Consider the following 25,369-nt stretch of genomic DNA (forward strand, 5'->3'; position numbering starts at 1 on the left):
ATGAAATTTTCAGCCAACTCAATACATCTTTGAATACCAGAACATTCACAGAGGGAAGCTTTAAACAGTCTAGCATATAGCTTCTAACAACGTAACCTCAGAGGTGCACTTCTGTTTCAGAGGGGATGCACTAAGCATGCTAGATAATTATTGCATATTACTAACTCATGGCTACCCACCATCCAACCATACCTTCTGGGCCAGGATTGCGGTAGGTATGTTCCTAGAAACATGCATCAGTGAAGCACAGAAGCCTTCTCTAAGATGTCTATAAAAAGGTTTACTAGTAAAAAGGACTTTTGCTGTTGTTTATGAGTGTATATATGACTGCCTTATGATTTCTGGAGGCACAGTATACACAGAAGTTATCTGTATGGACCCAAGACATGAGATCTAGTCCAAAGTTGAAAATAATGAAAACAAGGAAAAAAATATGGGCAATATGAAATTGGAAAGGAGCACACATACTTTTCTGCTCATCTTATTTCTATTCTTATAAGAGTCTACATAAACATAACATCCTCTTGTGAATGTAAATAAATAAGAACTACTGATTTTCATTTAAATGAAATACTGGAGTGTAGCAGTATTTCCATCCGCAGAAAAATAAATAAAAATCTACACCTGCTGGGGAATTAAAGAGAAGTTATTCCTGGTTTTGCATTACATCAGCATTTTGAATAACACTGAGATATATTATAATATTTATATTTTATAAAATGAAATATAATACCACTATTAACCTCTGAGCAGGAAATTAATTACATTAAAATTAAAAATAATAAAGTAAATATAATGGCACTGATCAACTGGAGATGAGTTTGAATGTTACTATACCTTCATGTTCTAAAATACCACTGGAAACACAGAAATCTGGTACTGCAATTGGTAGAGCAAAAGTCTACCTCATAGCAAGCATAGTAGGCTTTCAACTGATGTTGGTACATAAGCAAAAGGGAAAATAATTCTAAGTTGACATTCATGCATATGTTATAGTTGCTGTTTCAGGGATCACTATAATAAATTAATAAAAGCTCACATTTCACAGCTTTATGCTAATGTGACAGTTCCCCCAAGGCTCAGTCCTGGGACCAGTGCTCTTCAATGTCTTTATCAATGACACAGACGATGGAATCGAGTGTGCCCTCAGCAAGTTTGCAGATGACACCAAGCTGAGCGGTGCAGTCGATACACTGGAAGGAAGGAAAGCCATCCAGAGGGACCTGGACAGGCTGGACAAGTGGGCCCACGAGAACCTAATGAGGTTCAACAAGGCCAAGTGCAGGGTGCTGCACTTGGGCCAGGGCAATCCCAGGTATTTATACAACCTGGGGGAAGAAATACTTGAAAGCAGCCCTGCAGAGAGGGACTTGGGGGTCCTGGTGGTCGAGAAGCTGGACATGAGCCAGCAGTGTGTGCTGGTAGCCCAGAATGCCAACTATGTTCTGGGCTGCATTAAAAGAGGAGTGGTCAGCAGGGAGAGGGAGGTGGTGGTCCCCCTCTACTCGGCTCTTGTGAGGCCCCATCTGGAGTACTGTGTCCAGGCCTGGGGCCCCCAGCACAAGGAGGACATGGAGCTCTTGGAACGAGTGCAGAGGACGGCGACCAAGATGATCAGAGGGCTGGAGCACCTCTCCTATGAGGAAAGGTTGAGGGAGCTGGGCTTGTTTAGTTTGGAGAAGAGAAGGCTCCGGGGAGACCTCATTGTGGCCTTCCAGTACTTGAAGGGAGAGTATAAACAGGAGGAGGAACTATTGTTTGTGAGGGTGGATAGCGATAGGACAAGGGGGAATGGTTTTAAGCTGAGACAGGGGAGATTTAGGTTAGATATTAGGAGGAATTTTTTCACACAGAGGGTGGTGACGCACTGGAACAGGTTGCCCAGGGAGGTTGTGGATGCCCCATCTCTGGAGGCATTCAAGGCCAGACTGGACGTGGCTCTGGGCAGCCTGGTCTAGTGGTTGGCGACCCTGCACTTGGCAGGGGGGTTGAGACTCGATGATCTTTGAGGTCCTTTTCAACCCAAGCCATTCTATGATTCTATGATTCTTATCTTGAAATACGTTGTAAACTCTACATCCAGAAATTAAGTGCATCAACCAATGAACTATCCCAAAAGCATGTGATTTAAGAAAATAATGACTACAATAATGCTCATTTATCTCACATTCAGTTAATTCCATGCCATCAAATCATAAATCTCACTCCGTAACTTAGACAACTGACTTCCTACTTTACAAGCACAATTTAAGAACAGTATTTTTGTCCTCTTTCCTCCACATGCTTATCCAAGAAGATATCTACATCTAGCCTATGACAGATATGTAATCAAAATCCACTGGGCTTATCCTTGTATGTGAATTCTCCATTCTGGTGGGGAAAAAAAAAGCCATTATCTACTCCATATAATTAACTACATATATATGGCTTTGGTCAAACGAGATTATCTACTACGTAGCAAAGACAGTTTCACAAAATCATAGAATGGCTTAGGTTGGAGGTGACCTTAAAGACCATCTAGTTCCAACTCTCCTGCCTTCAGCAGGGTTGCCAACCACGAGATCGAGCTGCCCAGGATCCCATCCAAACTGGCCTTGAATGCCTCCAGGGAGGGGGCAACCTGTTCCAGTAAGGGGCTTAGACAGCATGCAAACGACACTATAAAAACAAAGTAAGCACTATGGTTAAAGTATGGGCAGCAATAAAAACATAAATATAAGCATTTCTGCATCAATGAATTTTCAAAGCAGTGTAAAAGATTCTGATATTGACAAAGTAATTCCTGCACACTATTTTTTTCCACTTCAAACAGATGTGCAGAGAAAAATATCGTTTGTTACAACTGAACTCCAACAAAGCCAGAACTGAGATGTGAGAAAGATCTCAGTCTCAAAAATTTGATGTAATTATCCTGTAATTTCAGTTTTAAATGCATTAAACTTATCCATAGGAAAGGCTACCTCAGAAGGCAGGGTGAGGGAAAAAATATATAATTTTGGCTTGCTGAATATAAGCAGTGAAGAGTCTGAAGTGGCAGGAAGGGAAAAAAAGCTCAGAATCAGATAACAGCTTGTAGCATTTGCTTGCAGTAATTTCATATCCAACCGAGAGCAAGAAGGTTAAAGACAGAAATTCAGTTTGAAAACTGTTGCCAGACAAAGGACTTTCTGAGAAGGGCTTTTCCCTAAGTTCTTGTTTATATTTATGAAAAAAGACAAGACCAATCTACATTAATTTAATGCAGGTCCTCGTGTCAGTAACGGGAAGCCCAAAATCTTCAGGGAGATGAAAGAGAACACTTGTCATAAGTCTTCCTCTGTTAAAAGAATTCTGGAATATAACTATCTACCAGCATGTCCTTGGCGTGCTGCACGCTGTTTTTTAGAGAAGTTCAGAACCTCCCTCAATTTTTCACTTCACATACACATTTCTTCACAACTGTTAGACAGAAGCGATGACAAAAATCAATTTTTCTTTGGACTGCTGTCTTAAGTATTTCAAAGCAACTGTTATTATACTATGTAAGTAGTATTACACATTTATTAATAGAGCATACAACAATATGGATGTATTTTTCTTCCATACACTTCCTTAAAAGGTAATTTCTAGCATGGCCCTACAGGAATGTCCTCTGATAAAAGTGCCAATAATTATGACAACAATGTAAGAGGAAAAAAGATCTTCAGGCTTCTCTTTTCAAATCTGCTACTGTACAGAATTTGCAGATATTGCCTTGAAAGACAGAAGTTGGATTTCTTCGACCACGTACTTCTCTAAACATATAGAAGTCCATCAAATATACAATTTCCTCTGCTTGCAGAAATTTAATAACATACAGACTTCATAGAAACCCTAAGAAGTTTGGATTCAAGTTCTGACTGCTGATTTTTCCTTGCCACCTTCCACCGTACAAAAACCAAGCCTTTTCCTTTTGGTAAAATCTTTCAGTAAAAAGATAAAACAAGCAATTAAACAATGTTAGAGATAGTAGGCAATAAAGAAAGTTTTTGCATATTTCAGGGTAGCATGCCTCCTAATGCTTTTTTCAAACTAATTTTGATCATGACTCATGACTAATGTTCTCATTGTGAGAAAAATCATCTATCCCCACTTATGTTATCTCAGTATCATGTTATTCCTAATAGTTACCCACAAATTCTTTGCTGTCTCTGACTAAATTTAATCTCCGTAACTTTATTCTGTTATGTCATCCTTTCATTGGTCAGTTTATTGTCAGAGTTTCTTAGCAATTGCTATCTCATGAGGAAAAAAAACCCACAAAAATACAACAGAATCACTGAATTTAATGTTCTTCTTTTCTGTGTCTATTACATCAACATTTTCTAACAATAACACCTTTTTACAAAACTTTCCTTTTTCCTATCAGCCATCTGGATGAAGTTCTTGCATACCTGCAGTTAGCAGTTACCCATGTATCAACAGAGAGCAGTATTAAGCATTCCTTGAGCAGGATTTCTCTCATCTGAATACTACCTTTGCTGGTAACTAATTCTTTATAAGACAAGAGACATAATATGGTGCTAAAATTAATGAACAGCCTCTAGTCAAGAGGAGATATCTCCCATGATGGATAAAACGCTCAATCATTTCAACATTCAAAAATTATTTTGCAGTTTCAGATCTATTTCTGAGCAGTTTAAGGAGAGACTACAGATACCAACATGTAATTAGATAAAAGAAGTGCAATTAATAAGACTAAATAAGTTTGTTTGCTGTTGAATGCTAAATCAAAACTGTTTAAAGTGGTCAGCATGCTATAATGTAAAACCTTTAGATGTGCTCAGCAACAGTAGCATTAGCATATGTCGTGAAGTCTTAACTTCAACCTTCTGAAAAGAATTTCTGAAGTTTAACTGAAATCAAATTTTTAAAGGTCTACATATTTTTTGATCTTATATGATCAAAACCAGTTGAAAGAGTCTCACAGACCATAAACTCATTTTTTAAATACTTTTTCTTGACTGTAGATTCGAGATTCACTGTAGAAACTTGAGTAAAAATGTGTTTCCTCAAACATTTTTACTATCAAACAGTTCATTAAATTGAGGAAAAAAATTTATTTTGACTTCCCGGGAGAAGTACAGACTTAAAATTACTTTTGAAAATGAAGCTGCTGTATCAGCTAATGAACTTATAATTTCTTCTCTCAGCCAAGTGAACACGAGTTCTGCATCAGAGCACAATGCTTTCATTGCTCAAAAAACTGATGCTGCCATAACTGAACAGCTTCAGCTAGACTTTTGAGACATTTAAGATACATGCCAATAGACTAACATACTAACAGAGCTGTGATTACATTACTTGAACACATCGGGATGAGAAAAATGCAACTAAAGATGAAAGTTCTAGTTCCTACAAAACTACATTTAATCTGAGTGTATAATACCTACTTGAACTTTGGATCTCTCCAGCTCATGTCACTCGAGAATCTTCTAAGATGAACACAACTATGACGTATCCGACTATCTATAAACTAAATCAAACACCACTAACTTTGTGCTATACTTTCACTAGTGTGGTATCTGTAAAAGTGACATGACACTTTGATTAAGTCACACAGAAGCAGTTAACTAGGGTACTGTGACCTACAGCAACCAGAGAGTGAGACCAGAGCTAGCAATTCCAGGTTTGAAGAAGCTTGTCCTGGCTGTGCTGGGTACTAACAGCCCAAATGTTGTGCATTCTCCCTCTCCTTCACATTCCTGTAATACACAAACAAGCCTAGAATAGTGGAAAGAAAGTACTGATTAGAGCATCTTCATACTTCCTGTTTATTTCTGGATGTTCAGGGGCTGGCACTTAGGGCACTGGGCACAGCGCACTCTACATTTCCTTCTTTCAGCCACCTTCACTGATAACAGCAGTTACAACTGAGAAAGTGATGGCAGCTTGGATGGAGAAAGTCAATGTGCAGGTCTTATACTGAAGAACTCACTACTCAGAAGCAACCTTGACATCTTTCGCTGCCCTCTGTCTGTTCCCTAAGAAGTCTGGCAGGCAGCACTCATCTCCAGATGGTGGACAAGTAAACCTACTTGAACAGATTGCATTACAATATTTCACATTAAACAGTTATTGGATTAAGTGTATAAACAGTTCTGGGAACTCTAAAACTCCCTCTCCTGAATGATCATCATTCAGCCACAAAATTATTTTCCCTCTCTGCCTCAGCAAGTGCTTCAGCTTTCTCTGAAACTGTGCCTGTGCGATAGTTGGACTACATTAGTACCTAGGTCTTCAGTCATTATATTCAAATCCTGTATGTTTTGAGGATTTCACTTCAGACTAATTCTCAATCAAGGACTCACTGTAAACTTGCAGCTGGAGCACAGTACCTGCATTTCTGGAGTGTATGTTTCAGGTTAATTTCAATATAAGAATCCAGATCACACACTCAGAGACCATTTCAACATGAAAACAGTGCCTCACAGATGGAAGACAGCTGATTCACTTCACTCTTTTTAATTAAAACAGTAAGACAGATCACCTTAAGAGGACCTAAGCACCCAGAACAGCAGACTGCCAAGCATTTATCCTGTGAAGCAGGATAATTGTTTGATTTCTGGGAAATGGTATCAATTGCTTTCACTATTTCAATTTCCCACATGTGCTTTAACCACAAGGCTACTATTTAAAGGGACAAGATGTCACGTTCCACTGACAAATTAAATCCTATTGTTGAACATTACACAAGTTCACAGCAAACAATGACAGAAGTTTAAGAATGTCAAGTTTTCACGCACAGAATAGGCTAAAATACAAGCTACCAAATTAGATGAGGATCATCCTCTGTATGTGTAAAAGCAGAACTTCACGTATTTATTACTTTTAAGACAAATTTAGTTAACAACCTGCAGAACCAATATGCAGTTACACAAGACCATTTTAGATGAAGACTCTGGACTCTAGAAGATGCACTCTCCGTGAAGCCTGGTTTAAGTGCTTTCATCCCTTGTAGGACCTAGGTTTAGACTTATAGGAAGACAAAAACTCACTTGTCAATGCAAAGGTAAATGCTATTTTGTATAGGCCAGGGCAAACCACTATATATGTATTTTGCTATCTGTACTGTCTGATTTATCCAGCTTCGACAAAACAACTAGAAAAATGGAAAAGCCTACTGTGCATTTTAAGTGGAAAATGATCAGCAGTGCCTAAAGCCAAAGAAGCAAAGAGGAAATGAAAAGGAATGATAGTATCTGGAGCTTCTCCAGCGGATATTAATAACGTTTTATCTTAGTTTCTAAACGAATTGTCCACTAAAGAAGTTAGTGCACTACTATCTACAAGCAGAGAGGGGAAAAAAACTTATAAATATAGGCAACAGCTGCTATCCACATCTAGCCTAGAAGAGAAAATGTCGCACAACAAAAGAAAAATATTTACCACAGTAACTTCAGTATTTAATGAGCAACTCTATCCAGCTGGACAGCTTAAAACTTCTGCCTCATCCTTTGCATTGACATATTCTCAGTAAGTGAATCCATCTGCTGTGGATAAAATAAGATGTGTAACTACCTCACATTTTCATCTTGGATTAGTTTACCAAGGACTGCTGGCCTCCTTGAAACTCCAGCAGAACTTCTGCCATTCACTTCCCACTTAGGTTGGAAGCTTTCACAGAAATAAGGCATGGAGTTAAAAGATTAAAAACCTTCGAGTGAAATGTATTAAAGCTGAACCATCATATGGTTTCCCAGAACACAAACAATGACTTCAGTGTGATGCAAAAATAAGAAAGAATTCAAACAACTTAGCAGTACTATCTCTACCCTCTAGCAGATTTTAAAAAGTTTAAAGAGCCCACACACTTGGCTTCTCTTAAACTGCAGTATTCAAACCTGCTAAATATTTGTTAAGGCAAGGTCATACTGTAGTTCCTTTAAAGAATACTGCTAGACAGTTTCGTACATCAAACTACCAAATGGAATCATCTGGATTTTGCGAGAACAATCACTGCTGAACTGTGACAGACACATCTAGGTAGAATTAACAAAATATTTATGCTAGATCAAAACAGTATTTTATTAGGTGACCAAAACTTGTCTTTTCAAAAGTGCATGCATCTTATGTACTTTCTAATATATTTATGTATCAGCACTCCTACCTGATCAGGTCATACATTGAGCAAGCTGCATTTCAGCAGAAGACAAGTTAAAAGAATCTACGACTTGCTGAGTGAACTCAAAGGAGAAATATGTCTACTAGTGATGTTTTACATGCCACTAACGGCAATTCCATTTAAAGCATGCGGCTGGTAGCTGATAAGAAGAAATCTTATCAACTTCAGTCATCCATCATCACGAACATTGATCTGTTGAATTGTTTTTTGCAATATTCAATGGCTAGATTGATAGATAGGCTGAAGTCTCCTTACAATCTAATGGAAGCATAAGTGGTTGATGAAAACCTAAAGCATTTTCTGGAAATGAGGTCAGGTAGGTAAAAACATAAAAGCAAATACAAATTCCTAACTCTTCATGGTTTTATACTGAATGAAGAATTCTCAGTGTTCTCTAGGCCTCTGAACACATCCTACATTTTTCCACACTTTGCACTGATATTATGACTATAGTTCCACACTAGTAAGATAGATAAAGCAGGCAGCTAGCGCATTACCTTTCCTAGGCACCCGATCTTTGGCATAATATGAAAAAAAAAATCTAATTGAAACACAGAACCATCTTACTGAAAGGAGTCAAAGAAGATTTACTTTAAAAAGCTGCTTGAAATCAAAATCCATTTACTGCTGTGTGTATTCATGCACCTTTCTGAATTCTTGGCTTGGCCAAGTAAGGAGGTACAAATTCAGCACAATCTTCAACCCGAAAGCATTTCAGTCTCACATCTCAGAAGAAATCCCTGAAACCATATCATATATACAATCAATAGTTATACTTTACCATCTTACACAATCTGAACAGAAGCCAGAATAGATAACACCTTAAACATAATTACATTAGTGCCTGGAGAAAAAAAAAATTACCACAATACTGTAATGCAGTGATTACATTCACATTTTACTTTTTTAATTGATTTCTTTTTCCAAGGACTATGTACATAGTCCTCATTGAAGATCGGTGTACAGTCATAATGACTATTTCCTACTCCTATAGCTGAAGCTCACACACTTTATTGTAATACATCATCTACGTAAGCAAATTATACCAAATTCTGAACAGCACAGGAGACAGCACAGCCTTACAACTCTGACTTAAGCGCTAGAAAAAGATAAGATTTCAGTAACACTCTTCTGCTTTTCATTTCTTATTCCCGAGTTCAACATCACTGACTATACAGAGTGAAGATATTGCCCTCTGATGAGATGTCCTACTCTTCCTTTTACTTAGCTCCTCTTCAATTGCCTCACCTATTTGCAGTTTGAATTTCTCTCTTTTGAGAGCTGCCTGAACACATGGAATAGTTATTTCATTTCTTCAATTTATCTACATGACATCTTCCATGTTATCTGGAAAAATATATATCACTTCTTTCAGTTAAAATAGATTTCTACTTCTATTCTTTATATCTCTAGATAATCTTGATGAAGAAGAGTACAGAAAGGAGCCATATTTAAAAGCAACCTGCCTGCTCAGTTTTATTATTTTACACATTAATCTCCCTAGCAGACTCTGAGTCTCTAGCTATAACTTTTACAGAATGACAAAGATTCACAGGAAACAGGTTTAAAAGTAAAAATGACTTCATATTTTTAGTGTATCAGTACCCCAGTGAATTTACTAACCATAGATTCAACCCAATTTAGATTTCATTCCAGTTTACTATTAAAAGTAGAGAGAAAGTGATAAGGAGTTGGTGTTAAGGAAAAATAATCAAAATGTGTTAAGAAACAACTTTGACCACTGGACTCAGCAATAAAAGTAAAGCATCTACAGTTACCAAGAAAAGTTCAAGTGACAGTGAACAATATATCTCACACAGTTCAGTAAAATTACCATATTATTCCGCAAAAAAAGCAATATGAAAGCAATAATTAATTATTCTAAACAAGTAAGTGCTCGGAGGACAGTGCAGTTCTGAATTAAAGGCTTAACTTCAGATTATGAACGTTTCTCTGCAACTAATAAAACCTAAAAGAGAAAATGTAAAAACATGAATGTTTTAACAAAACCTGATAATATGCAGTATAAAGGGAATTAGCTACTAAATTAGCATGACAACCAACAATTATTTCCTGTTATGAAAAAAGGTTAAGTATCAAAGGACTTCATAAAACAAGCAAGTTAATAAATATTAAACTTAAATCTTAGGTTTTTTTTTTTTTTATTATGTTGTCTTTACTTTTGCTGTACGAGCGCAAAAGAAAATTAAAGGGACATATATAGTAGCCGAGACATGAAGACATACACATCAAAATCTAGAAAAGTTAAACAGAAATGGAATTACGCAAGACTCAGGCCTACAGCCTGTCTTTGCTGGCCTGTGAATGGCAACAGGATGAGGAAAATAACTGAACATCCTCATTTTGTAACAGTACAGCAGATAGCAATAGTGATAGGAAATTACTAAATTAAACAAAAAGCAGGGAAGAAAAATAGTTTTTAAAGCAGTGAATGTTATAGCCTATAACCCTGAAGAATTCTAAGCTCAGGCTTTCAATCCACAAAGGCAATGCACAATTCTAATTACCACTTACGTTATGACCTCAACAGACAAGTGTTTTATGCAATACAGTCAAACTTTACTAAGTTTAATGTCTGGTACACATGAAATTCAAGAATAAGTTGCTTTGGATTTCAAAGAAAAAAAAACAAGAAAAAGTAATGGAATGGCATAATTAGGTCAACAACTGCAACTGCAGTTGTGTAAGATGAGTAACGGCATTCCAAAGATACAATGATCTGATTAAAACAAAATCTTAACAACAAATCCTATTAGAAGGGAAAACAGTCTTCTCAAAGAAATAACAAAATTTGCTTCTGTTTCTCAGAAAGTAAAGGACATGCTCACGTTTTCGATGCTAATATCACAACATAGCATTTGAAATGCAGCTTGGACGATCATTATAGAAATACCTTTCAATTTGTTCCATGGTAATCACATATTACAGATCTTTTTTATTAAATTTGATATATATATCAAATATTAAAGCAACTACAATACCTAAGTATATTAGACCTAACAGCATTAGATAAAAAAAACCACCACTTTTTTTTATGCCCGCTTTCATATTTATTAGAGAAAAGAAATCAGATAAAGTTGGGTTTGTTCAGTTCTGATCACTTACTTAGCCGAAAAATGCAACCTTCAAAACACTTTTAGAAATGAAAATAAATCTGAAGATTTAAATAATAAATAATATCACACACAATAAGTAATAAGAGACAAATCGAACAAACATTCTTTGCTCCTCTAATGATACCGACTGATTTTACCAGAGCACTTAGAACCCAAGCAGACACTATTTGTATTTTCCATGTGGGTACAAAGGATGCGCTGTATAACTGATTAAAGAGAAGAACAAGGGAAAAGACCAATTAAGCCACGGATGTGTCTTATGACAGCAAGGATGCCAAATGGAGACATCTGGGCAGAAAAAAGTTTCAGTAATCCAATTACAAAAGCACTGTCAGGCTGTTGATGTAAGTATTCCTTATTTCACTTATTGTATGTCATCACAAGAGACATTAAGTTTCTCTACACACACTTGTTAAAATAAGAACTTCCAGCTAATTTTGTGAAATTTCTCCAAAATCTAAGTTAATTAGGAACAGGAGAGGGAAGGGATACAGAGGTTTCGGCTGCTTGCAAAGATCAGTAAAAAATAAAGAATTCTTGCAATCACATCTCTCCCCTTCTCTTTCCCCCTTCCTCCTTCCCTTTTTTTCTTTAAGACAGAGCTGAGAAAAAAACACTTAGAACTGCATTCAAAGAATTCTACATTTTTGGATATGACTTATAGCTGTTATTTCACTTCAAAACCAGGACAGTTACTTAAAAGCTTTAAGTATTGATTGAAAAAGCCTCTTCTCTCCCTACTGCAACAAAAGAGAAAATGGGAAATTACCCAAAAGAATATAAAGCTTCCACTTTAAATACAGCTTTAAAATTACTTCAAGCTGAATCTACAGTTAAGACTGCATTTCCCTTCAAAAATTCAAACCCAGTCACATCTTGATTTTTAATAAAACTTTTAAAAGAGGAGCCTATACTTCATGTAAGTGCCAAACATTTGCCTGCATGCTGTTTCTAAAGCAAAGACATGCAGTGCTCTACAGCCTGGACACCAAACACAACATTTTAATGATTAAACAACCAAAAAGTCCTTATATTCAAGTTGAATGTTAAACAAAATTTCAAGGGAGAAAGTGAGAACAGGGTTTTAATTATCACTATTTTGCTAAAAGTATCAGAGATCCTGAGAGATAAGGACCCTTTATATTGTATATGCCATTGAAAGTGTTGAACACTCCTACTTCTCCTCATATCTTTTTTCTTTTGTTCTCCCAACACTATTTGTTCTACGTTGAATTAACAGAATGCCCAAGATAGTATCTCCAGCTACTTCTGCAGAAGACTTTTCTTCTAATATTGACTTCTTTCCTTTTTTCTCCACTGGCTTTGCCATATGTTCACCACCTTTTTTTCTTTAACTTAAATAGGCAAGCAGAACACCTCTCAGAAGGAAAGAAGTCTACAGACAATGAGAACAGTATCGGGAGACGGAGGAAGAAATCCCGTAAGGCCGTTTCCATTCTGGTGCAATGGTGACCAAAGGCAACAGCACACCACTGCACGCTAGGCAGGCCCTAACTCTGCCAGGGTTGGTTTTGCTGTATTTATGACTATCATCAGAAATTATACAGAGAGGAATGTTAAGAAAAAAAGACTGCAGTGTTTTCTACTTACTTCCTCAGTGGCAAAAACTATCCTGGGAGAAAGAGCAGAACAGAGAAGTGAAGGGCAGGAAAAAGGGAAGAAACAGTAATGTTTATATGTTTACATAATAATGCTGCTATTCCACAAATGTAACCTCAACGACACCACAAAGCTAATAATTAACTAATTCAAATCCATTCGCTGATAGTTCTTGATATTTTTTCAAATATAATCAAATTTAAGGTGGAACTCAGCAGCCTTCTGTAATACAACACAATAAAAAGTTTCTGAAGTTATCAGAGTATTTTGCTGTACATGACGGTGTATTTCAGCAACTTAAGAAGCGACAAGTTTTCCACTCTAAACAGTTATAAAACAGTAATTCACAATCAATACAATGAATCTGTGACACAAAGTCATGCCAGTTTTCACTAGTTTCATCTATTCGTTCTTCCCTTCCAGCAATAAGTTCTTCAAAAACATTTAATAACTCAGTTCTCTCCTTTCTGCAGTCATTATTTCCATCTTCCACACTCAAAACAGCTGACCCAGACACCAGCAATGATTCACACTTTACACATAGTTTTCCATATAGTTGATGCTTCAAAAAAAAAAAAAGTCATTGTCTTCACCAAGGTTCCTTTCTGCGTTTAAGCTTCACTTCCAACTCCTGAAGTTCTTCTCAAGTATTTCATCTTAAAGTACGTTTTCAAGTACACAAGGTTTTCAAAAAAGTTGATAGGGAAAGTTTTATTTTTCTAGTACTTAAACTCCCCCTCCATACAATCACCTCAACAAATAAACACACAAAGCAAGGAAGAAAGAGCCATGACATTTTTATCTCCCGAGATACACATTTTAACCCCACCACATTAACTTCCCTCTTGAAGGTTCATTTTACAAAAATTCACTGTATGACCAACCATTTTTCCAACTTCCATTAAAGCTATGGCAATCTGGTTGGTCTTTGTACAGATAAACAGGTTCTCTTTGCTCTTAACTTCTATCATCCTTGCGCCTTCTGCCACTACCAGCGTTGTGAACAGGAACCTCCCCTAACACAAGGTTTATGCTTTTTTTTTTTTTCTTAATTTCCTCAAAATATTCTGTAATTTCCAAGCTGCTTACTCCAAGAAAGCTCAAGTTTCATATTAAGCATACAGATGCTTTTCAGAGGACCACCATCCTGAACAGTACTAGCAAACGGCTAGGCAAAAGGTATGTTTCAATCCTGTTACACAATACAACCCTGCAGTAAAACCGGTAAACTTTGTAGAAAGCATTTGCAGATGGCCATTTTAATTTGCCATTATTTACTGTCAAGAAAGGATTCCATTTAATAAGAAATAAAGATTATTTTGGCTATCTTGGTAGCACAGCTGCCACTCCACATGAAAGTGTCAACAAAAGTTGCAAAGCCAGTACATCACAGCAAAAGGGAATCAATAGTGATAAACATTAAACACATTTTATTAAATGAAAAAAAAAGTAAAGATTTGAAAAAATACATTAATTATAGGGCAGAGCAATACATTACTGTCTATGCTTCCCAGCTGCACAAAATTGTCCTGCAAACAAAAAAGAAAAAAAGAACAAAAAAAAAAAAAAAAAGGAACGCACAGATTTCAGGTGTTCATTTTCTACACTGACATCCAAATGACTTATGTGCGCAGGCACTACGTAACCTGGTAGGACCACGAAGTCGGACCATCACTTTGATGATGAAATCTGGATTTTACAGACTACATTAGTTCCCCAAACCTGTGAACCTTAATAATTTACGTACTTACTTAAAGAAAATCAAAGCCATCCAACATTTGTGACCATTCTGCCTGGGCAGAGCTCAGTGAGATGGCTTGGTAGCAGCGTGGCCTAGCACCCAGGTGGGCAGAACCTCACCTGGAACTTGGGGCAAGCTGATGCAGTAAGCACTTACACTAGCATTAAAACCTGGGAAAGGGTAAATATTTACACCACATTTCCTTTCTGGTGAAGGCAGACATTCTATTGCCACCGAAGGAAAGCCACCCTTTCCTCCACGGCTCACACTAAGAAGATGCCCTGGGTAGGCGATCAGCATGTACACCAGCACACCACGTGCCCGCTGCGATCGCTTCGGCATTACTTATTAGCCGGGGGCATTCAGGTGGCACCCCAACACACGGTTTAATTTCCTCCTGCTGCGGCTCAGCCCCGCGGTACGCCTGTGTCGCCGCAGGGACGGCCCCGCAGCCGGCCATGTTCGGGGGGCGGGGGCCAGCCGCTGCCCAGCGCCCTCCAGGCGGCCCCTAGAGCCGGGAGAGAGCGGAGCCGCGGGGCAGGAGGACGGAGACGCCTCGCCGGGGCACCGCCGCAGGGAGGAGGCACGGCGGGACAGCCCCGGCCCCTCAGCCGGGCGCGACGGTGAAAGAAGCAAAGGTTCTACCTCCTTCTTTTTCTGGCCTCCCCCGAGCTGGCCGCAGAGAAAGAGGAGGAGCAGCAGCAAGAGGAGGAGGCAGTTCCCGGCCGACAGGTGCAGCAGCCGCCGCAGGACACAGCTACCCGACGCCATGTTCCCCCCTCCCGCTAGCCGCCAATCTCCGCAGGAGAACACCTGCGGCACCGCTGCCCACCTCCTTCCGCCGATTGGATGCGGGCCGGGGCCAATCGCAGCGCCCCGCGCCGCGGAGGCTCTTGGGAAATGTAGTCCTTCTCACTCGCAGCGCCCGGTGCGGGCGTGTGCTCTGCAATGCCATTTTGGCGGCGGTGGTAGAGGTGCAAGGGCGGTGCCGGTGTTGGGCACGTCAGGCGCCAACTGGCGGGACTCTCCATGCAGTGATGTGCGATAAAGGGTTGCTAGCAGCTTTATCAGGGGCGGCATCTACCATAGCTGTTCCCTGAGAGGTAGCAGTGGTCCCCATGCAGGCTGCAGGTATCAGTGCCAACCTGAGGCCTGGTGAGGAGCTTTACCCACAGGCCAAAATTCCACATCCCCATAACAGCCAGCAACCATGGCAGCTGCCAGAGGTGCTGATTGCAATCATAAGTTGAGACTGTATAAAAAAAAGAGAAAACTGAAGACACTTATTTTCCATGTGTGTATGCATACACTATTCAGATTTCACTATTCACACAGAAAGTTATCTTTGCAGAAAATAATATTTATGTAATACACTAATAAAATTATTTTTAATTTTATTCTCAGCGCATTAACCATGCAGCTTTAATTTGATGTTCTTGTGCACAGTACACTATTCAAATCACTGATCGCATTTCTTTCCATGGAACACACACTGTAGTGCACAGGCTAGGTAATGTTAAATTAATGAGCACCTACCTGTTTTTTTTCTTTTCTTTCAGATTCCAAATGTTCACCTTATGCTACATGTAATTTACACACATCTGTGCTGAAGGCTCCACAGAAGAGCTATTCATTTCTTTAGAGATTTTGCTATGTCACTCAAAAATATTATGAATTTTCTAATCAAAACACCAGATGAAAATAGAAAGCTGAGGCACTGAGAGAGTACTCAAAAGTATATTTATTTTGGGCACAGAATTTTTAGATGGTATTTTAATGATAGAATCGGATGCTAGATCAATGATACTACAGACATCTTTGCAATATGTGTTTAAAACATTAAATAGGCTGTGGTGTTCCCTTCCTTTATATTTGCAATGTGTCTTTGAGAAGTTACTCATATCCACAGAAATTATGGATCATATTCAGATAATCTACCAGACACTTAAAATTGATCTAAGTTCAAGAGGGTTCAAATCACATTATCCACATCTGTCAGATTCTGTCACTGGACAGTAGTAACCATAAGGCGGTTGGTGTGTGGCCTCTGCTTCTCAAGTATGTGGGAAGGCTGGCCACAAAGCCCTTGATCATAATTCTTACCAAAAAAAAAAAAAAAAAAAAAAAAAAAAAAAAAGCAATATCCATATGTTTACACCCACTTTCTAGGCTGTGCCTGGAAAGAAACAGTAGGAACAACTTACTGGAATCTAATACAGAGGCATTGATTGAGAAGCCCACATTTCCAAAATAGTTTCTCCAACATCATTTATATTAGGAATAGTAATACCATCAGTACAAATATTTCAACATAACTGTGACAAAAATTCTTAGTATTGCTATTATCAATACCCCAATACTATGTTAACCACTATATAATAAGCTAAATGACCTGGAGAACTGAGTATGATACCATGGTATTGCCTCCCATAGAATCTACTTCTATGTAATAAATGACTAAAAAAAAATAAAATAAAATAAAAAGTAGCTGCTGTTAGAGTGGATTACAGAGGTTCCGAACACAGAACTCTGCTGCACAGAGATAGGATATTCCTATCAGAATAATGTTTTAAAAGATGTAGACCTTTTTCTCATCTCTACATTTAGAAACATTACACTGAAATGAGAGTGGCATTTCTTAATAAATGTGCTAAAAGAAATAATACGTAATCTAAAAATCTCAGGATGCTCTTGCTAAATCCAGAACTGTTTGTAATCCTCTTTATCTCCTCCTGAGCCTCAGACACCATGAGCCTTTCACATCTTCACTGTGTGAGAACAGCATTAAAACTATGAGAACATGAAAACCACTGGAAAGCTCCCGATTCCCTGAAAATGCTAAGAAATTGTTTTGACACAATGCAGCTCTGTCAAGGATCTTATATTTACTTTTAATCAAAAGTCTCTATTTCCAGGAGTCCTGAAAGTCTTGACCACAAGCAGGAAACAGCAACATGGGCAACTTTACTTATTTTCTGCTCGGATTTCTAACCTGAGTTCTGCAAAAATCAGAACTCACATATTTGTGAGTTTTTGGGGGTTTTTTTAGCTCATTGAATAAAGGAGACTTCACATAGTTGATTTAATGTCTCGGACATGCAGTGCAAGTAAACCATTGAACCTGCAACTGTATTTTTTGCACTTTGAAGCTATGCAGAGATAGAGCTAGCCTCAAAGATATTTTATACAGACATAGCTGCTATTAGTCATGACATGTATGATCATGTTAATGAAGGCCTTAAAGTGAAAGGGTGTTTTCCTTTCCCTCTTTCCTTAAGAAACTACAGAGGAAAGAGTAAAAGAAGTGTAGTGCTGGAGTTGGATTAAGTGATTAATGGATTGCATGAAATCTCATTTCACCACAGAGGAGTGCAGTGAAATTTGGCTATGGAGTGCAGTATGAGGAGCAGCTAATATGAATGTGACTAACCAACAGATCAGATTAACTCAAATCAAACCTTACAGTTCAGAAACATTAAACAGCAGCAACAACAAAAAACATAAAGTATGAGTAAAGATAGTTGCATGAAGAAAAAAGAGTGGTCCAAGAGTTTTATGGAAGAATTAAAAAGTAAACTAAGTAAGTGTTCATAAGCATTTTAGTAACACTTTAACAAGTAGTTATGAACTTCCTATCTTACCTACTTTGTTAACATTCTTTTTTTCTTTCCTTGTAATAAGAATATTGGTTACATGCTATGTAATTTGTTGGGTTTTTTTTAATCTATGTATGTGTGTAAAATCGTCTCATGCAGACTCATAGGAGGAATAGGTGGAACTTAATCTGGAATGATCTTTTCTTTTCTTTTGTTTCAAATAATCCCCAAATAATACCCTTAAATTTAAACCTGACCTTTTTTACAGCCAGTCAGTTCCTGACAGAAGAGTTATATGAGCTAGGCAACCATATCCAACCATATGAAAAAAGTTACTGCTTTGGTTGCCAGGTTTCACCTGCTACTTCTTTAATTAGTCTTGTTAGTTTTTCTGTTGAATTGAGTTTTGATAGGAAGAAATTTCCACAAACATTCAATATCTTCTGCAGGTAGCTTTTAAGTCTATTGAGGTTTTTTACTTGTTACATATATGTTTTCCTGATTGTCTGTAATTAGCATTGAAACCACATTTCAGCTGAAGTACTCAATTTTAGATTTTCCACTGGAAATTTAAACTTAATATTTAGACATCTCAGATAGAGTAAGCTTAATAAAATATTATCTTTATTGCCAAGTTGGCATAGTGCTTTTACTTCAGATCCTAACATTTCAAAAAAAGAGAAAAAAAAAGAAAAAAAGAAAAAAGAAAAAAGGAGGAGTGTGGGAGGGAGCGCAGCCTTACATCCCCTAAAACTATGCAGCCACTTAGTAGCCTGTTCTCAGTTTTGATCAAGCCTATCACTTGAGTGTTTGTTACAACAGCAGTAGCCCAGCTTAATGAGAGAAATGTCACAGGAGACTTCCGTGCTACAGCTTCAAGGAAACAAGAATTGCATTTGCTAAGTACAATTTAATATTGACACGACCCAAAACAAAGTGGTTTGGTCATTTTATTAAGCTATGATGAAACATCTTAGTTCTGGAAATGTTTGTATGTTTCTTTAAAATTAATGTGCTAAAATTCTTGGACATTTCTTAACTAAAACTTCAAAGTTTTCTTCATTGTGATTTGGGATCAAAATGAATAATGTTGTGTCAGAATTTCATGCAAGAAATTTATATTAATGTAATCCTGTTCTTTAGTTGATGGATGTTACAAAGTGTCAAAGCAAGGGCTACTTCTGAGAGAAAAGATTACAGACTTCTGACAAAACACAGTTTTTTAAGGACAATCTTTTTTTACTTCTATGTGGTCATTTAAGAGTCACAGGTCAGAAGATGCAAACTTTTATGTTCAAAGATGGATTTAGTCCTATAATCAAACTGAATGATACATTCTCTTATAGCTTTCAGCTATCAGCCTTCAGAGAGCTTTTTTTTTTTTTTTTCCATGTCCATTGATATATCTTTAACCAATAAGCCACATCAGTGGTGATTTAGTGTACTGAGTTATATTCTTTTTCTTTCTGATGTTAATGATGAAGCATACAGAACAAAACTTGGAGTATCTGGGAGATGCTGTCTCCAAGAGAGACATGCTGTCATTAATGAATTGCTGTCAGTAAGTGGCAATGTGAAGCAAAATTATTCCTCTATTTGGAAATCAGTAGGAGTATTACCTCTCACAGATGTGCTTTTCAAGATATTGAGGCTCCTGAGTTTTTTTGGCATTGCACATATCCTATTGCATGCCATCAGAAAAAAATCTGCTCATGGAGTGTGGTTAGCAGTAATCAGCAGCTGCTGATTCCTCTTCTGAACTTTGTTTAGTCTGAGTAAAGAAGATAAAACTACCTAGCTACCTGTCATCCATCCAAGCTCTCCAGTTTACTAAGTGTACTGTTGCATTTCTCTCCATCTCTCACTTCCCCATTTCCATATCCATATGAAAAGCAAGAAAGCAAGGTAGGACTTCAGGCAACAGTTGACCAGGCTAGCAATATTGAAAGTGCCTTCTAGAGCTGAAACCATACAATTTTTCCAGCGTCTTTTATTTTCTTTCTGAGTGAAACACTGATCCTTTCCTGAAGAATACAGGAATAAAGCATGCTGTGTTCACTGTTGCACATAAAATTTATTAGCATGCTTCATACCTCTTTTGCGGTATGATAGAAAAGTGCTATGAAAGCAGATTGACTACAGAATTTTCTATCTTTTTTCTCTTTGGTATTTTTCATTACGTTTAATTTTAGTAAGCCTCTTATGTATACAAATTCAATTGAGGTAATTTTTTCTATCATTGTCCTATTTCATTAATTTCAACTAGGATTCAAGAAAGTATTATGCAAAAATATTACTGGATGAAATTGGACAACAAAATCATTTTTTATCTACATCAGCATGCCACATATATGGATTTCTTTTGTTTTGAAAACTTTCATTTTTATTTGTCAATAAATTAATTTCATATTATTATATTGAATGCATTGTATGTTGTCTTAGATGAAGAAAATCAAGGAATAGAATAATCCATGTATTCTGGAAAACTTAGAAACCAAAGCATAAGGAAGAATTTTCTTTGTAAATACTATATTTAAGATATAAAAATATACTTAGTCACATAAGTCTATGGAGGTTATTATGTTTGATATCAGTACCCAAGTGCAGACTATTCATATTGATAAAGGGTAAGCAAGTCTGGCTGGGAATCCTGACCCTTGTTAACAAGTCTTAGACTGTTTTAGCCTTACACTTTTTTAGCCCTGATGTTTTTTATTGTTTAGTATGATTTTGGATAATGTTATTCTAGAAGTTCCTTCATCTGTAAGCAGTGGTATATTATCCATAGTAGCATAAATATATTTTTAACCTTAAAGGAAAATTACAGACATACATTAACAGCACCTGGCTGTGAAAATGGGAGCTAGGAAAATGAAAACAAAACCATTCAGAAAAAAATATTTCAGTTCCCCAGTGATTGGCAAAATCACTTGCAGCTCATTTATACATTTTTAACTGTTCAATAATAAATGCAGATTCATACAATTTTCCAATTAATTTAAAATTTACATTTTATTTTGTCTTCGAGAATTGTACGTGTTTATTGCCTTAAATAAACTAAAAGAATGATGGTGAAGATACAATTTGTGGATCAGCCTGGTTCTTGCTTTTAAATATCTGGTCTAAAAAGCTTTTTGAAATTTTCCATTGTTGGCAAATAATAATTAGAAAAAGTATGCCACTGGGCACCTGTAACTCTTAAAGAACATCACCATAACTCATTCCTGTGCACACAGTTATGCTATTTTTTGCATGAAAACTCAAAAGTTTGGCATTTGATTTTAGAAAAAGAAATACATCTCATGAATATGAAATTGCTCATGGCTTTTACTATCTCACTGTGGAATCTGGAGTAAATGTTTGGTATGAATGTCAAACTGATCCTTACTGGTGATATACTGTGCATTTCTGTTTATAACCACATTATGTTTGAGTAGAATTTTTCTAAATTAATTTAAGTAACCAGCTATTTTAGATTACAGTGAATCACTCTCTGGAAACACTTATTTTCTTTGACTATACGGGTGGCTTATTTAAGAGTAGACATCAAAATGTTGGTTGAATTTGGGACAAATTAACACTATCCATGGAAATTTAATCTACAAATGTAATACATTGGCTATTAATGGAAAGTGAAAATGGAATTGAAAGTAGTTTGAATTCTGAGAACCTTGCATTTTGCATTTCCTAATGGTGCCCAGAATAGGTAGAAATAAGATCACACAGAATTTGGGTTTTATTTATTTTTTTACAGTATCTTGAGGATCACTAAAATTAGGGGCCTGTAAAATACTTACTAGTGTTAGATATTAATATTTCATTAACAAATGATAAGAGTATGAAAAAATCCCAATTCAAGCAGCACAGGTGGTTATTTCAGTAACAATCTCTTTTACACGTCTCCCTGTGGAAATGTCTAAGATCCAGTGATGCCTTTGAGAATCCTAGTTATTTCTTCTCTAGGAAAGTTAAGACAAACCTACATTATTTCCACACCAATAATGAGTCTTTTTATTGCACACAATAAGGTTTAATCTGTTCCATTAATAATTGTAACAGAGTACTGAAAAGCCATTTTACCTTAAGATGCTAAATATTTCTGTTAAACACCGGTTGAGATTGTGTGCTTTAAATAGAAATGCAAATTAACATTTGATTAGTAAAAAAAAATCAATAATTACTGAATATGTTTTAGGTTATGGTAGATAGTCAAAATTATTTTTAATTATTAAAAGTGTTAAGAATATCAGATGTAACTGAAATAAGTGTTTGGTTACTTTAAATAAACCATTACAAATTTACTTAGCTGAAATTGCGGTATTTCAGTTATAAATAATATCTTAAGGAATGATATTAAGAAAGAATTAATGAGTGCTCTTGCAGGCACTCACCTAAGCATACTCTTATGTGAATGCTGATTGCACACAAAGTTTTAATTGCCACTTTCTTTTTTATTACACATCACTTTCAAACTTTTTAGTACAAGTATAAAAGTCTATTTTTTTACTCTATAGTTTTATAATGAAAGAAAATATGACAAGAAGTCCTAGCCTGTGAGAGATGAATAGACCAAAGATGCAGGCAATATGTGAACTTCTTTAATACCCCAGAAGAAAAAACACATTCCCACATTCTTCAAAGAGGAAACAGGATTCTGCTATGTAAAAAAACTCCTCTGTGCTGTTCATGGTTTTAACTATCAATTCCTGAATTTTTCAATAGGTCTCTGTGAGATGGAGAAAAATCAAATGGTTCTAGCAAAACAAAAACAAAAACACGACAACTTACACTAAGGTGCGTCTTCCTGGCATAAGGAAAATAAACTTATATATTGAAGAAACTTTTTGCATATAACATTTTCAGAGGAAAAGGATTTTGTACGTATATTTAACTAAGCAATAACATAAATGTGTAAATTATGATAGTCATCAAGCATAGGAAGATAATTTTTAAGATCTGATATTAAACAAAAGTAATGGAAACATTTTAATGATTTGTAATAATCAGATTAAATTATTATAGTTTTCTTAACGACTTTTCAAAACAGCTTATTATAAACAACCCAGAGCCAAGATGATGAGATTTTACCGTTATCTGAAGCACAGTGCTGTGACCCAATACCCGCTTCTGTTATGGTGAGACTGCTGCTAAAGCAGAGTTCAAATGCTTACATGATTAAGCGAAGTCTCCCAGTTATGTTATTTAATAGGCTCTTAGATTTGTGAACTTCTCACAGGCCTTATGAGGAGCGGCTGAGGGAGCTGGGATTGTTCAGTCTGGGGAAGAGGAGGCTCAGGGGAGACCTCATCGCTCTCTATAACTACCTGAAGGGAGGTTGTAGTGAGCTGGGGGTCAGCCTCTTCTCTCTTGTAACTAGTGACAGGACGAGGGGGAATGGCTTCAAGTTGCGCCAGGGGAAATTTAGGCTGGACATTAGGAAATACTACTTTTCTGAAAGAGTGGTCAGATGCTGGAACAGGCTGCCCAGGGAGGTGGTTGAGTTGCCGTCCCTGGAGGTGTTCAAGAAACGTTTAGATATAGTGTTGAGAGACCTGGTTTAGTGGGGTTATGTTGGTGGTAGGTGGATGGTTGGACTGGGTGATCTTGTAGGTCTTTTCCAACCTAGCTAATTCTATGATTCTATGATTCTATGATTCTATGATTCATGTCATTGATAGAATATAGTTTACATAGTGGGAGGAAATCCTTGTTGTTTAGAAACTTCATTCTGCATCCTCTTGTATTTTAAAAACACATCATTTACATTATTTGGTAAACTTGGTTTACACCATTCTAACATCAATAAATGAAAGCCAAAACATAAAAACAATAGACTTAGGGAACAGTTAGAGTATGGAAAAATAGCAGTTATTGTGACCAAGGGATTTTGTTAGAAACACATTTAACATAACCTCTCATTGCAACGTGGTGGTTCTCTAACACAATTCTTCCATGCAGAAGCAAAGGGATATAAAATTGTATTAGGACAGCATTACTGCTGTTCTAGAAACTAGAGAGACTAAAATTGGAATATTATATCTACATATAGTATGTACACTTCATGAAATACAGTTTAAACCAGAATAATGTGTAATGGATAATGTGAGCTCTGTCGATGTTTCAATATACACTAAGGAAATTCAAACTTTTAATTCAAGAGAATAATATAACATGATTACAGTCAATAGGTATATAAGGATGTTTTTTATTGTTCTGGTCCCTAATTTTAATACACAAACTCTCAACCTGGTCATGGCTGTTACCTTGATTTTTGTTTTGTTTCTTTAATGGACAATTTAAGTCTTATTTTTAAAGCTCTTAACTTTCAAACATTGAAAAAATCTGTTTGTTTACGAAAAAGTTAACTGTGTATAAGCTGAAAGGACATCTTGCAGCTCAAGGATATTTGTGGAACATAGAATGGCTTGCCTGAATTATTTGTAAAAACAGTCTAAAATATTACATCAAAACAAATTACTCCTGACACAAACTTATTCTGAAATGTGTAAAAATGCATATTTAATTACACAGGAGGTGTCGAATTTGTTTTGTCAACAATTTTTTTTAAATTTTCTTCAGCCCACAAAATTTCTTAGATTTGTTTCTTTGCTGAGTGCTGTTTAATCGTTTCTTGCCAATAAATTGATGTTTATATATATACTGTGGTGTATTTGGAATCTAGAGACCAAAATCTGTGATAAAACAAATCTTATTCTGATGATCTTGATGATCTTCTGATGATCTTGACCAGGAAGGCACAACTTCGGTTCCTTCATTTTCCAAAATTCAGTCAATAGCAAGACTTCTCAGGATGGGGATGTGATGACGCAGAAACAATACATACAAGTTCATGAAATCTCTGTTACTGATAAAAGTTAGGATAGGCAAACGAAATATTTTCTACACTTACCATTTACATTGTGACAATTGCTAATATCAACAGATAAAAGTACTTGAATAAAACAATTACACCTGGGAACATATGCCCAGCACCAAAGTAACTAAGCTTATGTTCTCTATTTCTGCCCACATATAATTTTATAAAATTATATATTAAGAATGTATAAACACTTTGATAGCTATTGTCATGGTTTTATGATTTTTGGTTATTGGTATTCCACATCATAACATC

The 25,369-nt window shown here is 36.6% G+C and overlaps 1 protein-coding gene across 1 annotated transcript in view; it reads right to left on the bottom strand.

Moving 5' to 3' along the window:
* Positions 1–15,467, bottom strand: part of TUSC3 (tumor suppressor candidate 3) — a 117,397-nt gene extending 101,930 nt beyond the window's left edge. Inside the window, exon 1 of the mRNA XM_021395411.1 lies at positions 15,287–15,467. Within this exon, the coding sequence (XP_021251086.1) occupies positions 15,287–15,412 (126 nt within the window). The 5' untranslated portion in view covers positions 15,413–15,467. The remainder of the gene's footprint in view (positions 1–15,286) is intronic.

Source organism: Numida meleagris, chromosome 4, assembly GCF_002078875.1.
Source record: "Numida meleagris isolate 19003 breed g44 Domestic line chromosome 4, NumMel1.0, whole genome shotgun sequence".
NCBI lineage: Eukaryota > Metazoa > Chordata > Aves > Galliformes > Numididae > Numida > Numida meleagris.